Source organism: Saccostrea echinata, unplaced genomic scaffold, assembly GCF_033153115.1.
Source record: "Saccostrea echinata isolate AGI-Se365-2 ecotype Australia unplaced genomic scaffold, CSIRO_AGI_Sech_v1 ptg000051l, whole genome shotgun sequence".
Taxonomy (NCBI): Eukaryota; Metazoa; Mollusca; class Bivalvia; order Ostreida; family Ostreidae; genus Saccostrea; species Saccostrea echinata.
Genome location: NW_026889800.1, coordinates 6,885,699 through 6,900,689, shown reverse-complemented (window position 1 = coordinate 6,900,689; position 14,991 = coordinate 6,885,699). Strand labels below are relative to the sequence as shown.

Below are 14,991 nucleotides of genomic sequence, written 5' to 3'. Positions count from 1 at the left end.
ATTTCAGAAAAAAAAATTCTCTCTCTTTTCCTCTTTCTGCAAAAATAAAGGGGGTTCCAACACCCGAACCCCCCTCCCTGGATCCACCAATGGAGTTAAGATTCAACCATTACGATACCTGCACGCTTAAGCCTCTTTTAATTCTGTTGTTAATTTTAAAGGCTACATTACAATTATGATAGATACCTAGATCAATATTTCATATTTATATCATTTCAAGGTCATGATTTTTTTTATCATTACAGCCTAATTAAGCAGACTTAAATAACGATGAAAATAATAAGATACATGTAAAAAAAAAATTGAATTTAATTACACCTTTGTAAAGTCATTAAATCTAGAAATTTTCTTTGAATTTCGTTTAGAAACACATACATATGGTCCACGTATTGCAGTCCTTTTTTTAAAGGACAGCAACTTTTGAATATTTAATTAGCGGTTATCATGAATAAGCGCATCGTTGTCCGCACCAAAGCCGCTAAAACATGAAGCCTGCTATTTTACGTACACATACAGTAAGTTAACATGGTCAATACACAGGGATCATGACGGGTGTGTGACAGGTCGACAGGGGATTTTTTTTTGTTCTGGGCACTTGATCTTACCTTTAAAATTTCCGGGGGTCGTTTTAAGCCCTTTTCACGGATTTGTGTAGTGTGCAGATTTTTTTTTTTTAGATCAGTCACTGTTCGTTCTCTTCACTTTTTTTTCATTTTATATATTGTAAGTTCATGTTTGTTCAAATTAAGGCCTTGTGTAAGATTTTATCACAGTAAGGAATTTAACTTTGACACGGGCATACATAGGCCTGTTTTATTTCTCACTACAGTGCCATGATGAGTCAATTCAAAATATAAAATTGATGTTTGCACATTACTCATTGAGGTGTCACATTAAGAGCCAGCTAAACGTTTTACTAAAGAATAAATGAGGGAATATCTTTTTTTTTCTTAAGAGCAACTAGGCTATAATATCTGATATAAATATGTCAGATAGTGTAAAAACCAATTTATTTTTAGATCATGGACACGAGAGTAGGATTGCATATGAATAGGGGTTTAATGTATTTATCTGCACTATACAGACCAAGCTGGTCTATAAATATTCTTATTATCATGCTACCACCGTCACATGGTTCCGATTCAAAATCGGTCTTCTCACTAACCCATGGTTAGTGATGGGCTTAAAAAGGTACCAAATTTTTATATTGGAATTCATAAGAAAAAAAAATTTCTGAAAAACGGCAAAGTCATGATTACTCAAAGAATTGTGCCTAAATTACTACATGTAAATGTTGCTTTCTAAACGATCCAAGGCCAATAAATACATGTCTGATACACTCCCACAGGCTTGTATCCAGAACTCAGGGGGACATTAATATTGTTTGTCAGAGTACTGATATCATTAAGTATATTATTTAAACAAAGTCAAAATTAGATTCCTGAAAATCAAAAGTGAGACATTGTAAGTTATATGCACGAATAAGATTTCTAAACATATTTCTAAACATATGGGGATTATTTCTATTAAGTGGAATTTATATGACTGTGCACTTTACAACTATTATACAGCAGATTATATATCACTTTGGTAATGCAATTATTGAGAAACATGTACTTACAAATATATGCATATTCTATAAATACATTCTAAAAATACAGAATAAATTCTAATCCTGGTTAATGACAAACCTATGCGTTTTCTTCATAAGTTTATAATTGTGTACATTTTCCGATTGCTTAATTAAAAAAAATAGTAATAAATCCCTATTTCTTCTTTGGATATTTTTCTTGTTTTTCTTTCAGATCTAGGTAATTGCAAAAATAATGACTTAGAGATCATAATTAAGTTCATTATTTCATCACGAATCAACTTTAATATTTTGTTTTCTACGTTAAAGGTTCCAGCTCCATGTTTCACGAAGTGACAAATGGTCTACAGGGAGTACACCGCGTGGCGCAGTGGTAAGGGCGTTTGCTCTAGAATCAGAGAGTAAGGAGTGGATCCTTACATCGCAGATTCGAATCCCGCTACGGGACGTGGAGACTGAGGTCCTCTCTCACCGTAGGTGCTGGCACGAAAAAGATTCCCCTTTGCTCAAAGTGCCGAGTACAGGTCTTAATTTCAAGCCCCCCATCGGCAAGTAGTGGCGTCTCAATTTGAGTGAAAATTCTCGAAGGAACCTTTAACAAACAAACAAACAAACAAACTGTATAAAGGGAAATTTTGTCCCCTGTTTCATTTTCGTCCTCGTCATAAGTACGTAAATTTAAAACGGGCCAAATTCAAAACGGGGCAATAACTTCATTATTTCTTAAACACAATTGTGTTTTGGAGAATTTACCACTAGGGAAATTGTTTGCAATTGAGAAAGGGCGAAAATACCAAGGAGCAGACATAACCCTGTATACATTATAAATCATCAAATTTAGAAAATTGTTTATCTTTTTGTCTCATTGCTCTCATACATGATGTAATTCAAAATCATGCTTTACCAATGGAATTTTTGCATGACAGACATAAAATGAAGGTATCTGTTGAGGAAAATTAATTTTAGCTACTGTTTTCAGAAAAAGCGGACTAATAAAATTTATATAGTTAACACTGTTCAAATGTTTTCAATATCTATATCAATTATGTCAATAATGCAGTCTTTGGAATTCACAACTATATTCTTAATATAGAAACAGCAAATATAAATTCCTTTCGACAATCCAATGATTTGGATCTAAAACAACTATCAATAGAACAACATTTTTGCAGTCACGGAGGATCTTTAAATATTGGCATTAATTGTCTTCAAATAATTAATCATTGAACTTCCTGGTTAAATTGAAAGCAAATTCCCCTGACTGTTACCTTTAAATAGGCAAATATGAAACTGCTAGTCAAAATGATAACATAACATATATATATTTGATGTTAATTCAATCAACCACGTATCGGTAAATTGTATCCAAGTTGTTCATACAAACCACAGGAAAAAATTAAAGTGTAAGTATACATCAGTTACAGAGTCTAATTAATAGATAAAGAGAATCATTTAATGGATTTTAATTAGATAAATATCCATTTTATATAAGGATGTTTTCATACTTTATAACTGTCATACATATATTCATATTTTGATTTGCACTTTATTCACCATTGATGGAAAAAAAAAGAAAAAAAAACGACCTTAAAGATGCAGAACTAAAAACGGAAAATTGAATCAATTTATATATTGAGCATTGTTATTTTCATTAAATTTCAAATTAAAAAAAACTATAAAAATGTAAAAAGATATGATTACAAAACATTAATAAGGAAGGAAGATGGTGATTGACTGATTGAGGTAGTCATGTGTTTACCGTAAACACTTGTCGTCATACGTGAGCTTTTTATTTAGAAATTTAAAGATCTTTACAGGTCTTTTTCGTTAATACATGTACATACTGACTTCTCTCTCTCTCTCTCTCTCTCTCTCTCTCTCTCTCTCTCTCTCTCTAAGTTGACAAATGATAATTTACATTTTAATGACTGTTTGCTATTTCTCAGCATTTTATTGCAAAATGATCTGAAAAACTTCATTCTGTTTTTTAAGCAAAAGCAAAGCATTTAGAATGGTTGTGTTTTGTAATCATATCTTTTTACATTTTTATAGTTTTTTTTTTTTAATTTGAAATTTAATGAAAATGACAATGCTCAATATATAAATTGATTCAAATTTCCGTTTTTAGTTCTGCTCCAGATTTGTATTGTCTAAATGAACTTCGATCTTGAAAACTGTTCGTTATTTTCAGATTTCATAATAAGAATTTTAATTCCCAAAGAAGAATTTATTTTCATTTCAGCCCCGTTTAAGTTGTAAAATGTATATTCAATTTTAATTGAGAGTTCTCCCTAGTCATAGTCATGTACTTGTATCATTATGAAGCGTGCTGATGGCACTTTAAATGAAAAAGGCGAAGATAACGAATATGATCAATCTCAAAAATTCTATAAACAATACAAATATGTACCATAAATTTTATCCAAAATTGCATTACTAATGACTGAGTTTCAAATGTTTTATATTTTCTTTCAAATAACTATATAATCATCAGTATTTTATTGAGACTTCAGACTTATCCAGCTAATCTGAAGAAAATGTTTTAACTATAATTTAAACCATAGAAATTAGTTATATATTCCAGTTTTTAAAACATAACAATTTCTTTAATTTTCATACAAGCAAACGAATACTCTTTTCGTATAGGTTCTTTGATGAAATGTTTCATTTCATACCCTCATGCTATTTCCAAATCTGAGACAATTTACTTTTATTTCAGACAATGTTTTGTCAGCTCTGTTTCCTATCGTTTCTCTGTCTGCTTCAATCCACGCTGGCAGGTATGTTACAATTACCTTTTACAAGCGCTTACTTAAGCTTTGAACATTCCCCGATGTTTCAAATGTTCTGCTTAAAACCAATTTGTTTAGAAGAAAATAATATTTATATTCAGTCGCCAGTTTAATAAAAGGAAGGTTATGAGGTCTTTTTATTTTGATTTGATGTCCTTTTTATAAGTCTCCTAATTCATTTTGGGCAAAATGGACCATGGTGTGATGTGTTATCAGTGTGTGATCACAAGCTATCTTTTTCAACTTGACAATGATTGACACTGTATGATTATACTTACAGTTAACGTTATTCGCCTGAATACTTTTTTCAATATTTAATATTCAAAATATTAAGGAAATCTAATATTTAGTATGAAACAATGTACAAGAAAATTACAAAAAGCAATAAACGATTACATTTTTCCCACTTTTCATCTTCATTTGTTTTTGCAGACCCTTGTACATCGTATACACTGCTGAGCGGACAATTCAAACGCTCAAGCGGCTATACACTACTATCTACAGATGTCGCTGTCAGCGACAACTTCCTGTCTTCCAAATGGTACCGATTTGACAGTGGAGCGGGAAATGACATGGTGACGTCAGCACCTGCCATGAGCCAGTGTGGAACAGTATTTCCGATCTGGATGCAAGGTATTTTTTTTTAATTGTATATCACTATTGTGATGTATCTCGTGTACTAAAGAATGCGAAATATCTTTACAGACATTTTAAGGTTACCTGATGTATTTACATGTAGTTAATTAACTCATTGTTTTCATCCGCTGGTACCGTTCACGGTAGCTCAGACGGTAGAGCGCTCGCCTCGTGATCGGGAGGTCGTGAGTTCGAATCTCAGCCGCTACTGACTTAAGTCGATAAAAAATGGGTAGCAACTGTTCCTTCGTCATGCGCTCGGCACTTTGAAGTGAAAGTTGCGGGTCCTTGGGATGAGACCTTAAAAACCGAGGCCCCGTGTCACGGCAGGCATTGGCACGATAAAGATCCCTCACTGCTCAATGGCCCTGAGTGCCGAGTAAAGGTCAAAATTGAAGCCCTTCACCGGTATATGGTGACGTCTCTATATGAGTAAAAAATTTTCGAATGGGGCGTAAAACAACATACAATCAATCAATCAATTATCCGCTGACATGCCTACATTTAAATACCAACAGAAAACCATAAACTGATACGTACGCAGCCTCAGGGAGCAGTTCAGGGATAGCTTTCCAAAATCTGGAACTGCTGTTGAACCGCTCTGAGACTGCTGTGAGACTGCAGAAAGCAAACCTTGCAGTCTCTGTAGTCACTGGAACTGCTTTGTTCACATATGTGTGAAAAAGTCTCTGAGTGACAAAAAAGCCCAATAGCTTGTGAATATCGAATTTGTAGGTTGCCTTTTGTCTACATTCAGCAGAGAAGTTGTCAGAAGAAAATGCATCACAAAAATACTATAGTTTACTTTACTTTAGTATAATTTACTATGGTTAGATGTAGCAAAAGCAAAACTTTGAAACTTTGATTTTTTTTTTCTATAGTGAAAACTTTGAAACTTTGATTAAGTAACCTGTGTCCGTTCATATTACCGTTCTGCACATATTGTCGTCGGCGACAATATGTACCTACCCTCATTGCAGGTATTGTCCATCGGTATATATCGTAGCCAGCGACAATATATACCGAGAACAGCCTTATTTACCTCCTGAATAATAAACGACAAAATATAGAGTCAAGCATCTGCATATATTGTCGGCGACAATATGGACTGTAAACGATTGCACATTTTTCGATATATTGTTTTGACGAATATTTTCTAGTGTGGTGAAGAGAGAGAGATTGACCACACACACACACACACACACACACACACACACACACACACACACTTTTTGGACTAGTTTTAACTAGTTTTGAGGCGTTTTAACGAATTCAATATATTTGTTAAAACGAATTTAATTCGAATTTGTTAGAACAAATTTTAGAATCCCTTTAAATTAAATTCGTTATAACAAATTTTTTGTAATCGTTATAACGAATTCAAGAAATCTGTTATTACAGATTTAATTCGTTATAACAATACAAAACCAGAAAACATTGATGTAACCATCAATTGTCGCCCGGGAAATAAATAAAGTAAACAATGGAAATGAGTCTTGATCATCAAATCGCTTCGATATGTGTGAAAAAGGCATGCGTCTAAATGATGGAGACGATAGTCGAGAATATTTTGAAAACTTATAGTCGGATGAAAATCGAACAAAAACGATACCCTTTTAAACTTTATCAATTCCTCAAGTAAATGTTGGCTGCATAAAATATAATTTGAAACCAGATACATGCATCAGCTATTTTCAAAAATGTCTTTCACTTAAAGAATATAAAACACGAACTGTGTAAAGTACTTTTTTACGTTTTTATGCGAAAAGTAAAATTCGATGTTCTAAAAAAAAAGGGACCTGTCGTTTTTTTCGATAGTAAATGATAAGCAACTTTATATATTAAATATGAAAAACATATTTATTTTTACAGATTCACTTTATGGAAGTAAATATATTGTGTATCTCGTAATTTATAAAGGGAAAGAACATTCTGCTTAACAATCTTTTTATTGTTTAGAAAACCTTTAATTCTGAATAACTTCTCCCACCTCAATCCCCATATACCACTTAAACTTATATGTATAGAGGAGCCCGGTCCTCCGGGCTGCAAAAAATGCTTTAACGGATAAAATTCGTTTTAACAAATTCGACAATTCGCTATATCGTATTAAAAAAAATGATAGGTCCTAAAAAGGCTTCCGTAATTTCCGTTACATTACGATTTTAACGATAATTAAATTTGCAAGTCAGTGCTAAAAATCATGACCAGAAAATGTGATTAAGAAGTAGTAACTATCCTAATGTCAGATTTTATTGGGGGGGGGGGGGGGGTCACAAGCACTTTGGTTTTGACTATAAATACAAATGAGCACTAATGCTCGAGTCATTTAACGTGACAGCCTTTGAAGAGAGCAGAGGTAAGGAATTTATTGAGCCTCATTTACGTGTCTCAATGTACTGCAGACAAACCAGTTGGTGTGCATTATGTTCCTACCGCTACTTGAAATAAAGGTAAAAGTTCGTGGACTAGCGCCATAAAATTAAAACCGCTTGAGATACATCAGTGAATTCTTTAATGTTTAATTATCATCATCTTACTTGTTTATATAATAAACTATACATCGTTAGTTTTATTTTTTAATAAATTGTTGATGTTTTTTAAAGCAATGGTATGTCCAAGCGGCGCAACCTCGAAGATAACGTTTTTTCTACCAAAGAGTAACTGAGAAAAAATCTCATTTTTTGATATGAGTATTTGTCATTCAAAAACCCCGTTAATTCACCCATGTGGTATGACACAACTGTACCGTAAAATGTGCAATTTTTACCCCATTCTGTAAATTCTATGAAATTTTATCGTAAAATTTATATGAAATGTCCAAACAATTATGGGGTTGTAATGACGTCAGAGAGGGGGTGGGTTTCTTTTTCCAACATTCTATGAAGTTTCGCCCTCAGGAAAAACTGGCATAGACCTAGGAAAAGCAACTTTCAATTGTAGATGATATAGTGGAGATCATTAAAACATGTAGTGCGGGCTTTTGACGTTGTGAAATTCAACGTAACAAAAATGACGTAATTAAGAACTTTCACTAATTTTCATTAATGTTTGAGATTTTGTCCAGTGTGTAATATTTTAGTTGTTAATGGTATATAATGAATCTTATAGATACATGCATCAAGTTGATAAAAACACTTGTCTATATCTTTTTCTTGTGTTTGTGAAATTGAAGCTTCAAAATGTAACATATATTATGAAACACCCTGTATTTAAATGGGCTGCTGAAAAATAAAATGCATTCAGAATACTTGTTTTTAAACGCCGAAAAAGATTAGAGAGACAACAGATGTAAAAGTTAATGTCGATTTATAGTAAGGGTGTTCAAAGTTTGTCACGTCGAAAAGTGACGTTGATCATGTGTGATAGATGTTGAACTCCGACAAGCAAATATGCTGTTATAATAAAGTGAGGATCTTTAAGATCTATTTACAATACTATATGCATTGATTGATTGATTGTATATTGTTTTACGTCCCATTCGAGATTTTTTCACTCATATAGAGACGTCACCATATACCGGTGAAGGGCTTCAAATTTTGACCTTTACTCGGCACTCAGGGCCATTGAGCAGTGAGGGATCTTTATCGTGCCAACGCCTGCCGTGACACGGGGCCTCGGTTTTTAAGGTCTCATCCCAAGGACCCGCAACTTTCACTTCAAAGTGCCGAGCGCATGACGAAGGAACAGTTGCTACCTATTTTTTTATCGACTTAGGTCTGTCGCGGCCGAGATTCGAACTCACGACCTCCCGAGCGCTCTACCGACTGAGCTACCGTGAACGGTATATATGCATTGAAACCAGCTGTTTATGACATTGTAAAATCATATAAACAAGACGGGTTTAAATCTTTACTTAACTCCACGAAAACTCATCAAGATAAGTGTATGAGGTAGAGAATGCGGACATTGAAAAACAATGACGTCATGAAACTATACGGCGACAGGCCGGGTGATCATATAATGTCTCTTTTATTTTATGATAATTTGGTAAATATTCAAAGTATCAAGCTAAAATTTTCAACATTTCTTTAACTTTTGTTGTTTTATGTTCATTAAAAATTTTGTAAGTATAGACTACATAATATTTATTTTATCGCATCAGTCCACGAACTTTTCGAACAACCCTCGTATGGAGTGTTTGAATACACTGCTCTGAGACATAAGGTCTGGGAGCTTTTGGAAGCTCATACAACTGGTTTGAATAGCTAAAGCACGGAAATAGCTTAGGAATATTGCTTTAAGAATTATTGCTTTGTACATCTTGATTAATTTAATTCCATAAAATTCTTGTTTATCTTATTTTGACTAATCAATTAGAAGGTATATCTCTTTGTCCATGTCTGGAGAACCTACTGAACATATTTCAAAAGTAATGGAGCCTAGGCACTGAAGTGGCCTAAGCCCATTACGTTTAAGGAATGGATCTCTATGTATATACTGACCCGCTTAAAATCCAGTATCCTGGGAAATTTTATGACTAGTAAAAACATTATGGACCATTGGATTTATTCTAATGTGACTGAAGCTATCTTTATTATATAAATTTATATTTTCTTCTCCTTAAGGCACTCTTCCCTCAGATGCTGATGGGGAGGTGAACAGAACTGTCTGTATTGTTGGATTCATTAGTTCATGTGACAAGACATTGACGATCAAAGTAAAGAGTTGTGGCGTGTTCAGAGTGTACTACCTGGTACCAGCTCCTCAAACAGCTACTGGATACTGCATAGGTAAGAAAAAATCAAGTGGTATGGAAATAGGAAAAATGCAAATTATGCAAATTTCCCGTGCTCTTATTTATTCTCCTTATTTCGAAACAAAGGTGACTATTTCTGTAAGTAAGGTTTGAATAATTATTTACATTTCAAATTGTTTGTTTTAAAATATATCGCACTGAAACCATGCGTGCTTTAAAGCAATATTTTCTTCCATATTAGTTGTTGGTCTGAATTATATAAATTTTAAGCATCATAGCTAATCAAAAAGATAGACTTTAAAAATTACATTTTCTATCAGGAGAGGAATCGCCGTGTCCAGACGGACAAACATCGACGACTGGATTCACACCTTGTCAAGGTAATCATCGTTTTGGATGGCATATCATTTTTTCAACACTGTCAAATCTAGTAATGATTTCTCATACATTGAAAAATAATTCCTAAAAACTTTGGAATAAATTAGACTTAATAAAAGAAGATATTTCTTTTTCTGTTATAATACCAAAAACAACTAGCGACGGTAGTGAAGTTACCACTGATTAGTTATATAAATAACTTTAATATTAAAGGTTTTAATCTTTTTGTAGTATTTTTAGATTGACTGAAATATCTTCAATGTAATCTTGATTATGCAACATGATTAATATTGTAATCATGATTTAAAATCTAAAGCTGTTACACACTTTAGTACAAATAGGCCTCTCTATGAAAATGATTAGAAATACTTTATATATATGAAAGAGAAAAAAACATATCCTTCAAATAGAACAGCTCATTTTTTAGCACGTGCTCCTGTAAACACAGCACCAACAGTGAATGTATCATTAGAATATGGCGAACGGCTGGCTAACTTCCAACCCTTAGAGGCGGTTTTCAAGTGTCTGCACTCAGAACCCTCCGGGGGGCCCTACTGGTACGACACCTACTGGTACATCAACACAGACGAAGTAAAGGTGATAGAATCAAAGCCCTATCAGGACAACCAGAGCTGGCTGTACCCCAGAGATTGGGTCAACAGTTACAACTTGAACATGGTGGTGAGTCCAAATCTACAGCAATACAAGTATTGTGTGGTAGCTGCAAATAACAGGACAGAGTTCGTTCATCTTATTAATATAAGCTAATTGAAATGAATTTTGTATACCTCCAAACGCGGGATTTCCATAATTGTAGACTTAGTAAGTATGAAAGTAAAATTAAATGTAAAACTGCACATTTAGTAACCATAGTCTGGGTAATGAGAGGTAATGATACTTGTACCCAGATGAACATAGATGTGATATTCTTTTTAAACATGTTAACCATAGAAATGAAATGTGAGGATGATGAACAGTCATCATGCTCAAAGTTTAATCGAACAATACAAATTCTGAGCAGAGCAAATAAGGAACTCTGAAAACAGAGGTGGGATCAGGTGCCGTGGAGAATAGAGCATCTCCTGTCGACCGGTCGCACCAGCCTCGTGCTCTTTGTCATGATCGGTCAAAGGCAAATATCAGTAGACAATTCATGTAAACAACATTAGTCAACATTCGACTTCGAATTCCCGATAGATTGTAGTAGCAACAAGGTAATAGTATCGACTATAGAATTTGCGTATTGTAGACTTTAAACGAGATTCTATTCTTAATATCCTTGTATCATCAACTTATTTGTCAATAGCCTGTCTCTTTTAAGAAATTGATCGTACCTAGAACATGCTTTTGCGTATTGAATCAACTTTAAGATTTAAATTAAATATGCAGGTTAACTAATCACTATCTAATCAATTAGGCTATAATTTTGCTGGTATTTGTACTCGCATGACGTGTCAAACTTACAATTATAGGAAACATTAATGAAGAAGACAGTTAATGTTTCCTATAATTGTAAGTTTGACGCGTCATGCGAGTACAAATATCAGCAAAATTATAGCCTTATTGATTAGATGGTGATTAGTTAACAATAAAAAAAAAATGAATATTAAAGAACAATGTTTTCTACTATTAAATGTAAAGTGTTCAGTGCGAGTGCGATTTTCAGATGGTGGAACGCCGGGTCATCACAACTATAGCAAGGAATTTCAAGCTGGAATGTTTGTGAGTACTTTGTATCAAAATTTTAAAAAAAGAGATTTATTTGCAATGATTTAAATATTTTATTGTAAAATCTATACAAAAAAAATATTTCTGTTCCTGAAGTTTTTCTAACTATGAATTTGTACACTGCTTATACAGTTTTCATATTTGTAAAATATGAAAAAGGGAGAAAACATTAATGTTTGAGTGATATGTTGGTGACAAGAATATATAGGTATTTTTAAGATGTAAGTCGTTGTTAGGAAAGTCGCATATCGGAAGGAAAAGTTTAAATATAATTTCGTAGAAATCTACAACAATACGTTGTGGAACTAGTATTGTCTCTTAAAATGAGCAGTAAAAAGTTAATGTGAAGATAAAAAAAAATATCGAGCAAATGTTGCTATTATATTAATTTGGAAAATGAAGATACAAATGCGACCGTTATCAAAATGTTGGTTCCTTCTAGGAGGATTTTGAAAGGAATCCTGAAAAAAAAAACTCTAAGGAAATTTAAGGAAATATGGCAAGGCTTGTTTGCTTTTACGTTATGTATATTTTATACAGCCTTCATCATCTAGATATTCTGTTAAAGAAGGAGAGAAAATATCCATCGAGTTAACAGTCACCGTACCAGTTGGTTGTTTTAACGTTGAGTTTAAGGCAGGCTGCCTTGCCTCTATTTACCTACTTACCCCGGAATACCAATTACACGTCGGAGCATGTGGAAATTACACCGAGCAAGGAGCCGTATCATTTGAGGATAATGCCTGTGGGATTGAAATCAGGACCTCTACCTGGTGGCTTAAAAAAATATTGAATGTTACGGGAAAGACAGACGGATTGATAAACAATAGAGATAGAGACGTGAATATCAGACTAGGTGCTAAGACTAATGGGATGGATCCATCAGGCGTGTGGGACAATTTTACAATGCCAGATATAAAGGTAGGGTGACAGGTTTTTCACTGAAACATATGGGACATATATATCAGCTTAACATTAAAACATTTCATTGCATTCATCTAGATATTCCTTTATGATGTGGATAGCGGCATTGCTAACAAACTGTGCTATGCTAGAACCGACCCTAGAATGGAAACATTCGATGAAAAATACTGGACAGCTCAGCTAGCAGGGGAATTTATAATGTACAGACATACACGAAGAAAAATAAGTGTAAGAAATAATTTTTATTTATTATTAAATCATTGAGTCAAATGCTGACTGACGTTTTCATACTAATTGTGAGGCCATTATTTACACACTGAATTGTCGACGGATTTTTCCGTTATTTCCGATCATGACAAGGAGCACACGGCGGGTGCGACCGGTCGGCAGGGGATGCTTACTACTCCATGGCACCTGACCCTCTTCTGATGTGTTGGAGGACAGTGTTTGCTCTGCTCCTATTTTGTATTGTTTAATGAACTTTTGAGCTTGAATACTGCTCGTTATCTCCATATATTTGATCAATGAAAAAAAAAAGTAAATTGAGGCTGCTAAGATAAATAATTAGTTACTCATTGTTCCTTTATTTGTATCAATTTCTGATTAATAAATCTTGATCTAAGGTCCACGCATTATTTTCCTCATGTACCTGGAACGGATGGAGGGGACAGGGTCCCTGTGGATGTGGTATTGCCGTGAGGGTGGAGAACTCTCTATTTGTACATCGTACTTGTGAAGAGATTTCATACCGGTATTCCAAGCCTCTCATTCATCATGACACTGTGCACCACGTGTGTGACAATAGACACATGGTAGTGGAGATAGGAAATCCCTGGACAAAGGTAAATCATTTTTTTCTTTTAAAAGTTATTAAATGTTAAATGCCATTTAAGTTACTCAAACCTAAATGCTGATTGACGTTTTCAATCCAATATTGAAAGACATTTTAAAAGAGGAACCAACAGCGTTAGAAAAAATGGAAAAAATTATTTGATATAAATATCCTTAAAGTTTTGGAAATGAATGCAGTAAATACTTTGAGTTTATATCCAAATTAACACGATGTAAAGCAGGCACTTGGCCTTTTCCTTTTATTTACTGACTATGAGATGTTACGTTTGAATTCTCAGATTACTCTACCTACTGGAGCAATAGTAGAATACAGCGTGGGACACAAATGGTTGTATAATATTCACATTACGCCCTCCATATTCGATGAGGACAATGTAGATGGGTTATGTGGTAATCCTAACAATGATGACACTGACGACTTCACCCTTCAGGGGTCATTGTCTGCTACCACCAACAAGACTGCCTTCCAGCTGAGTTGGAGGTAAAAATCATGGCCACAATATCATTAAACGTAGAAACAAATTCCATTCAAATTAAATTAAGGACTAAAAAAGCACAACGGGGATTTCTATCAAATATGAAGTCTAAATATTTTTTTGCCATTGCTTGTAAATTTTTGCGTGAGTAATTGTTACTTGTTTATGTATATGTATACTATGATTTTCCATGCCTTTTCATCATAGAGTTGAGATTAATTCAACAAGGAGCCTTTTTGGACCTAACCCCATATTGGATAGCAATGACTTTGAGCTACAAAAATACTGTGACTGTGCCACAAATATATCAAATTACACTGACCCGCTATCTAATCACTACACTGCAAATTGTTCCATAGCAACTCCGGCTCTCATATGCTCTCAAAAAACAACATCAGGAAGTTTTACATCCACATGCGAGAGCTACCAAAACCGACACAAGCGAGAGGCGGGTGATATGGATTTCTCTCATCAGAGATTCAGAAAGAGTGTTGACACTGATGATATCATAGAAACTCCACCCCTTGCATTGGATCCACAGTTTGATCCAAACTTTAACCCACCGGTGATTTTTGTCATACTTCTATCATATTCAGTCATCGTCAGTTTAACAATTTTCGAGAGTACATGATTAAACATAAATTTGAATTTTTAGCGATAATTTTTATTCTTGCAGTAAATCATGAATCAAATTGATAAAATAACAAAAAATATTTTTTTTATAATTATTTTTATAAAATAAAAAAAAAACAAACAAACAAGCAAACACAATCAATTACAATGCTAATATTCTAAAGCTTAAAGGTTCATTCAATTTTGTACCGACTGGCTTTTTTTCTGGCAATGTTTACAAATTATTTCAACGAAGAGAATTTTAAAACGCGTAATTTAGTTGTCAGTATTGTAATATATTAT

General features: G+C 33.8%; 1 protein-coding gene across 1 annotated transcript; it reads left to right on the top strand.

Moving 5' to 3' along the window:
* The first annotated feature begins 485 nt into the window (after positions 1 to 485).
* LOC133203516 (von Willebrand factor D and EGF domain-containing protein-like) lies at positions 486 to 14,707 on the top strand. The gene is made up of 11 exons (XM_061339289.1): positions 486 to 515; positions 4,311 to 4,371; positions 4,816 to 5,016; positions 9,588 to 9,752; positions 10,039 to 10,098; positions 10,524 to 10,813; positions 12,365 to 12,745; positions 12,827 to 12,976; positions 13,372 to 13,590; positions 13,879 to 14,081; positions 14,284 to 14,707. The coding sequence occupies exons 1-11, from the start codon at positions 486 to 488 to the stop codon at positions 14,705 to 14,707; spliced, it is 2,184 nt and encodes a 727-aa protein (XP_061195273.1).
* The last annotated feature ends 284 nt before the right edge of the window (positions 14,708 to 14,991 follow it).

What these genes read in the sequence shown, in the direction of transcription:
- LOC133203516 (XM_061339289.1), top strand. Translation starts at nt 486, where the DNA reads ATGAAGCCTGCTATTTTACGTACACATACA. An exon ending in GCTTCAATCCACGCTGGCAG is followed by an intron (nt 4,372 to 4,815) that starts GTATGTTACAAT and finishes TTGTTTTTGCAG; the next exon opens with ACCCTTGTACATCGTATACA. An exon ending in TGGATTCACACCTTGTCAAG is followed by an intron (nt 10,099 to 10,523) that starts GTAATCATCGTT and finishes CTCATTTTTTAG; the next exon opens with CACGTGCTCCTGTAAACACA.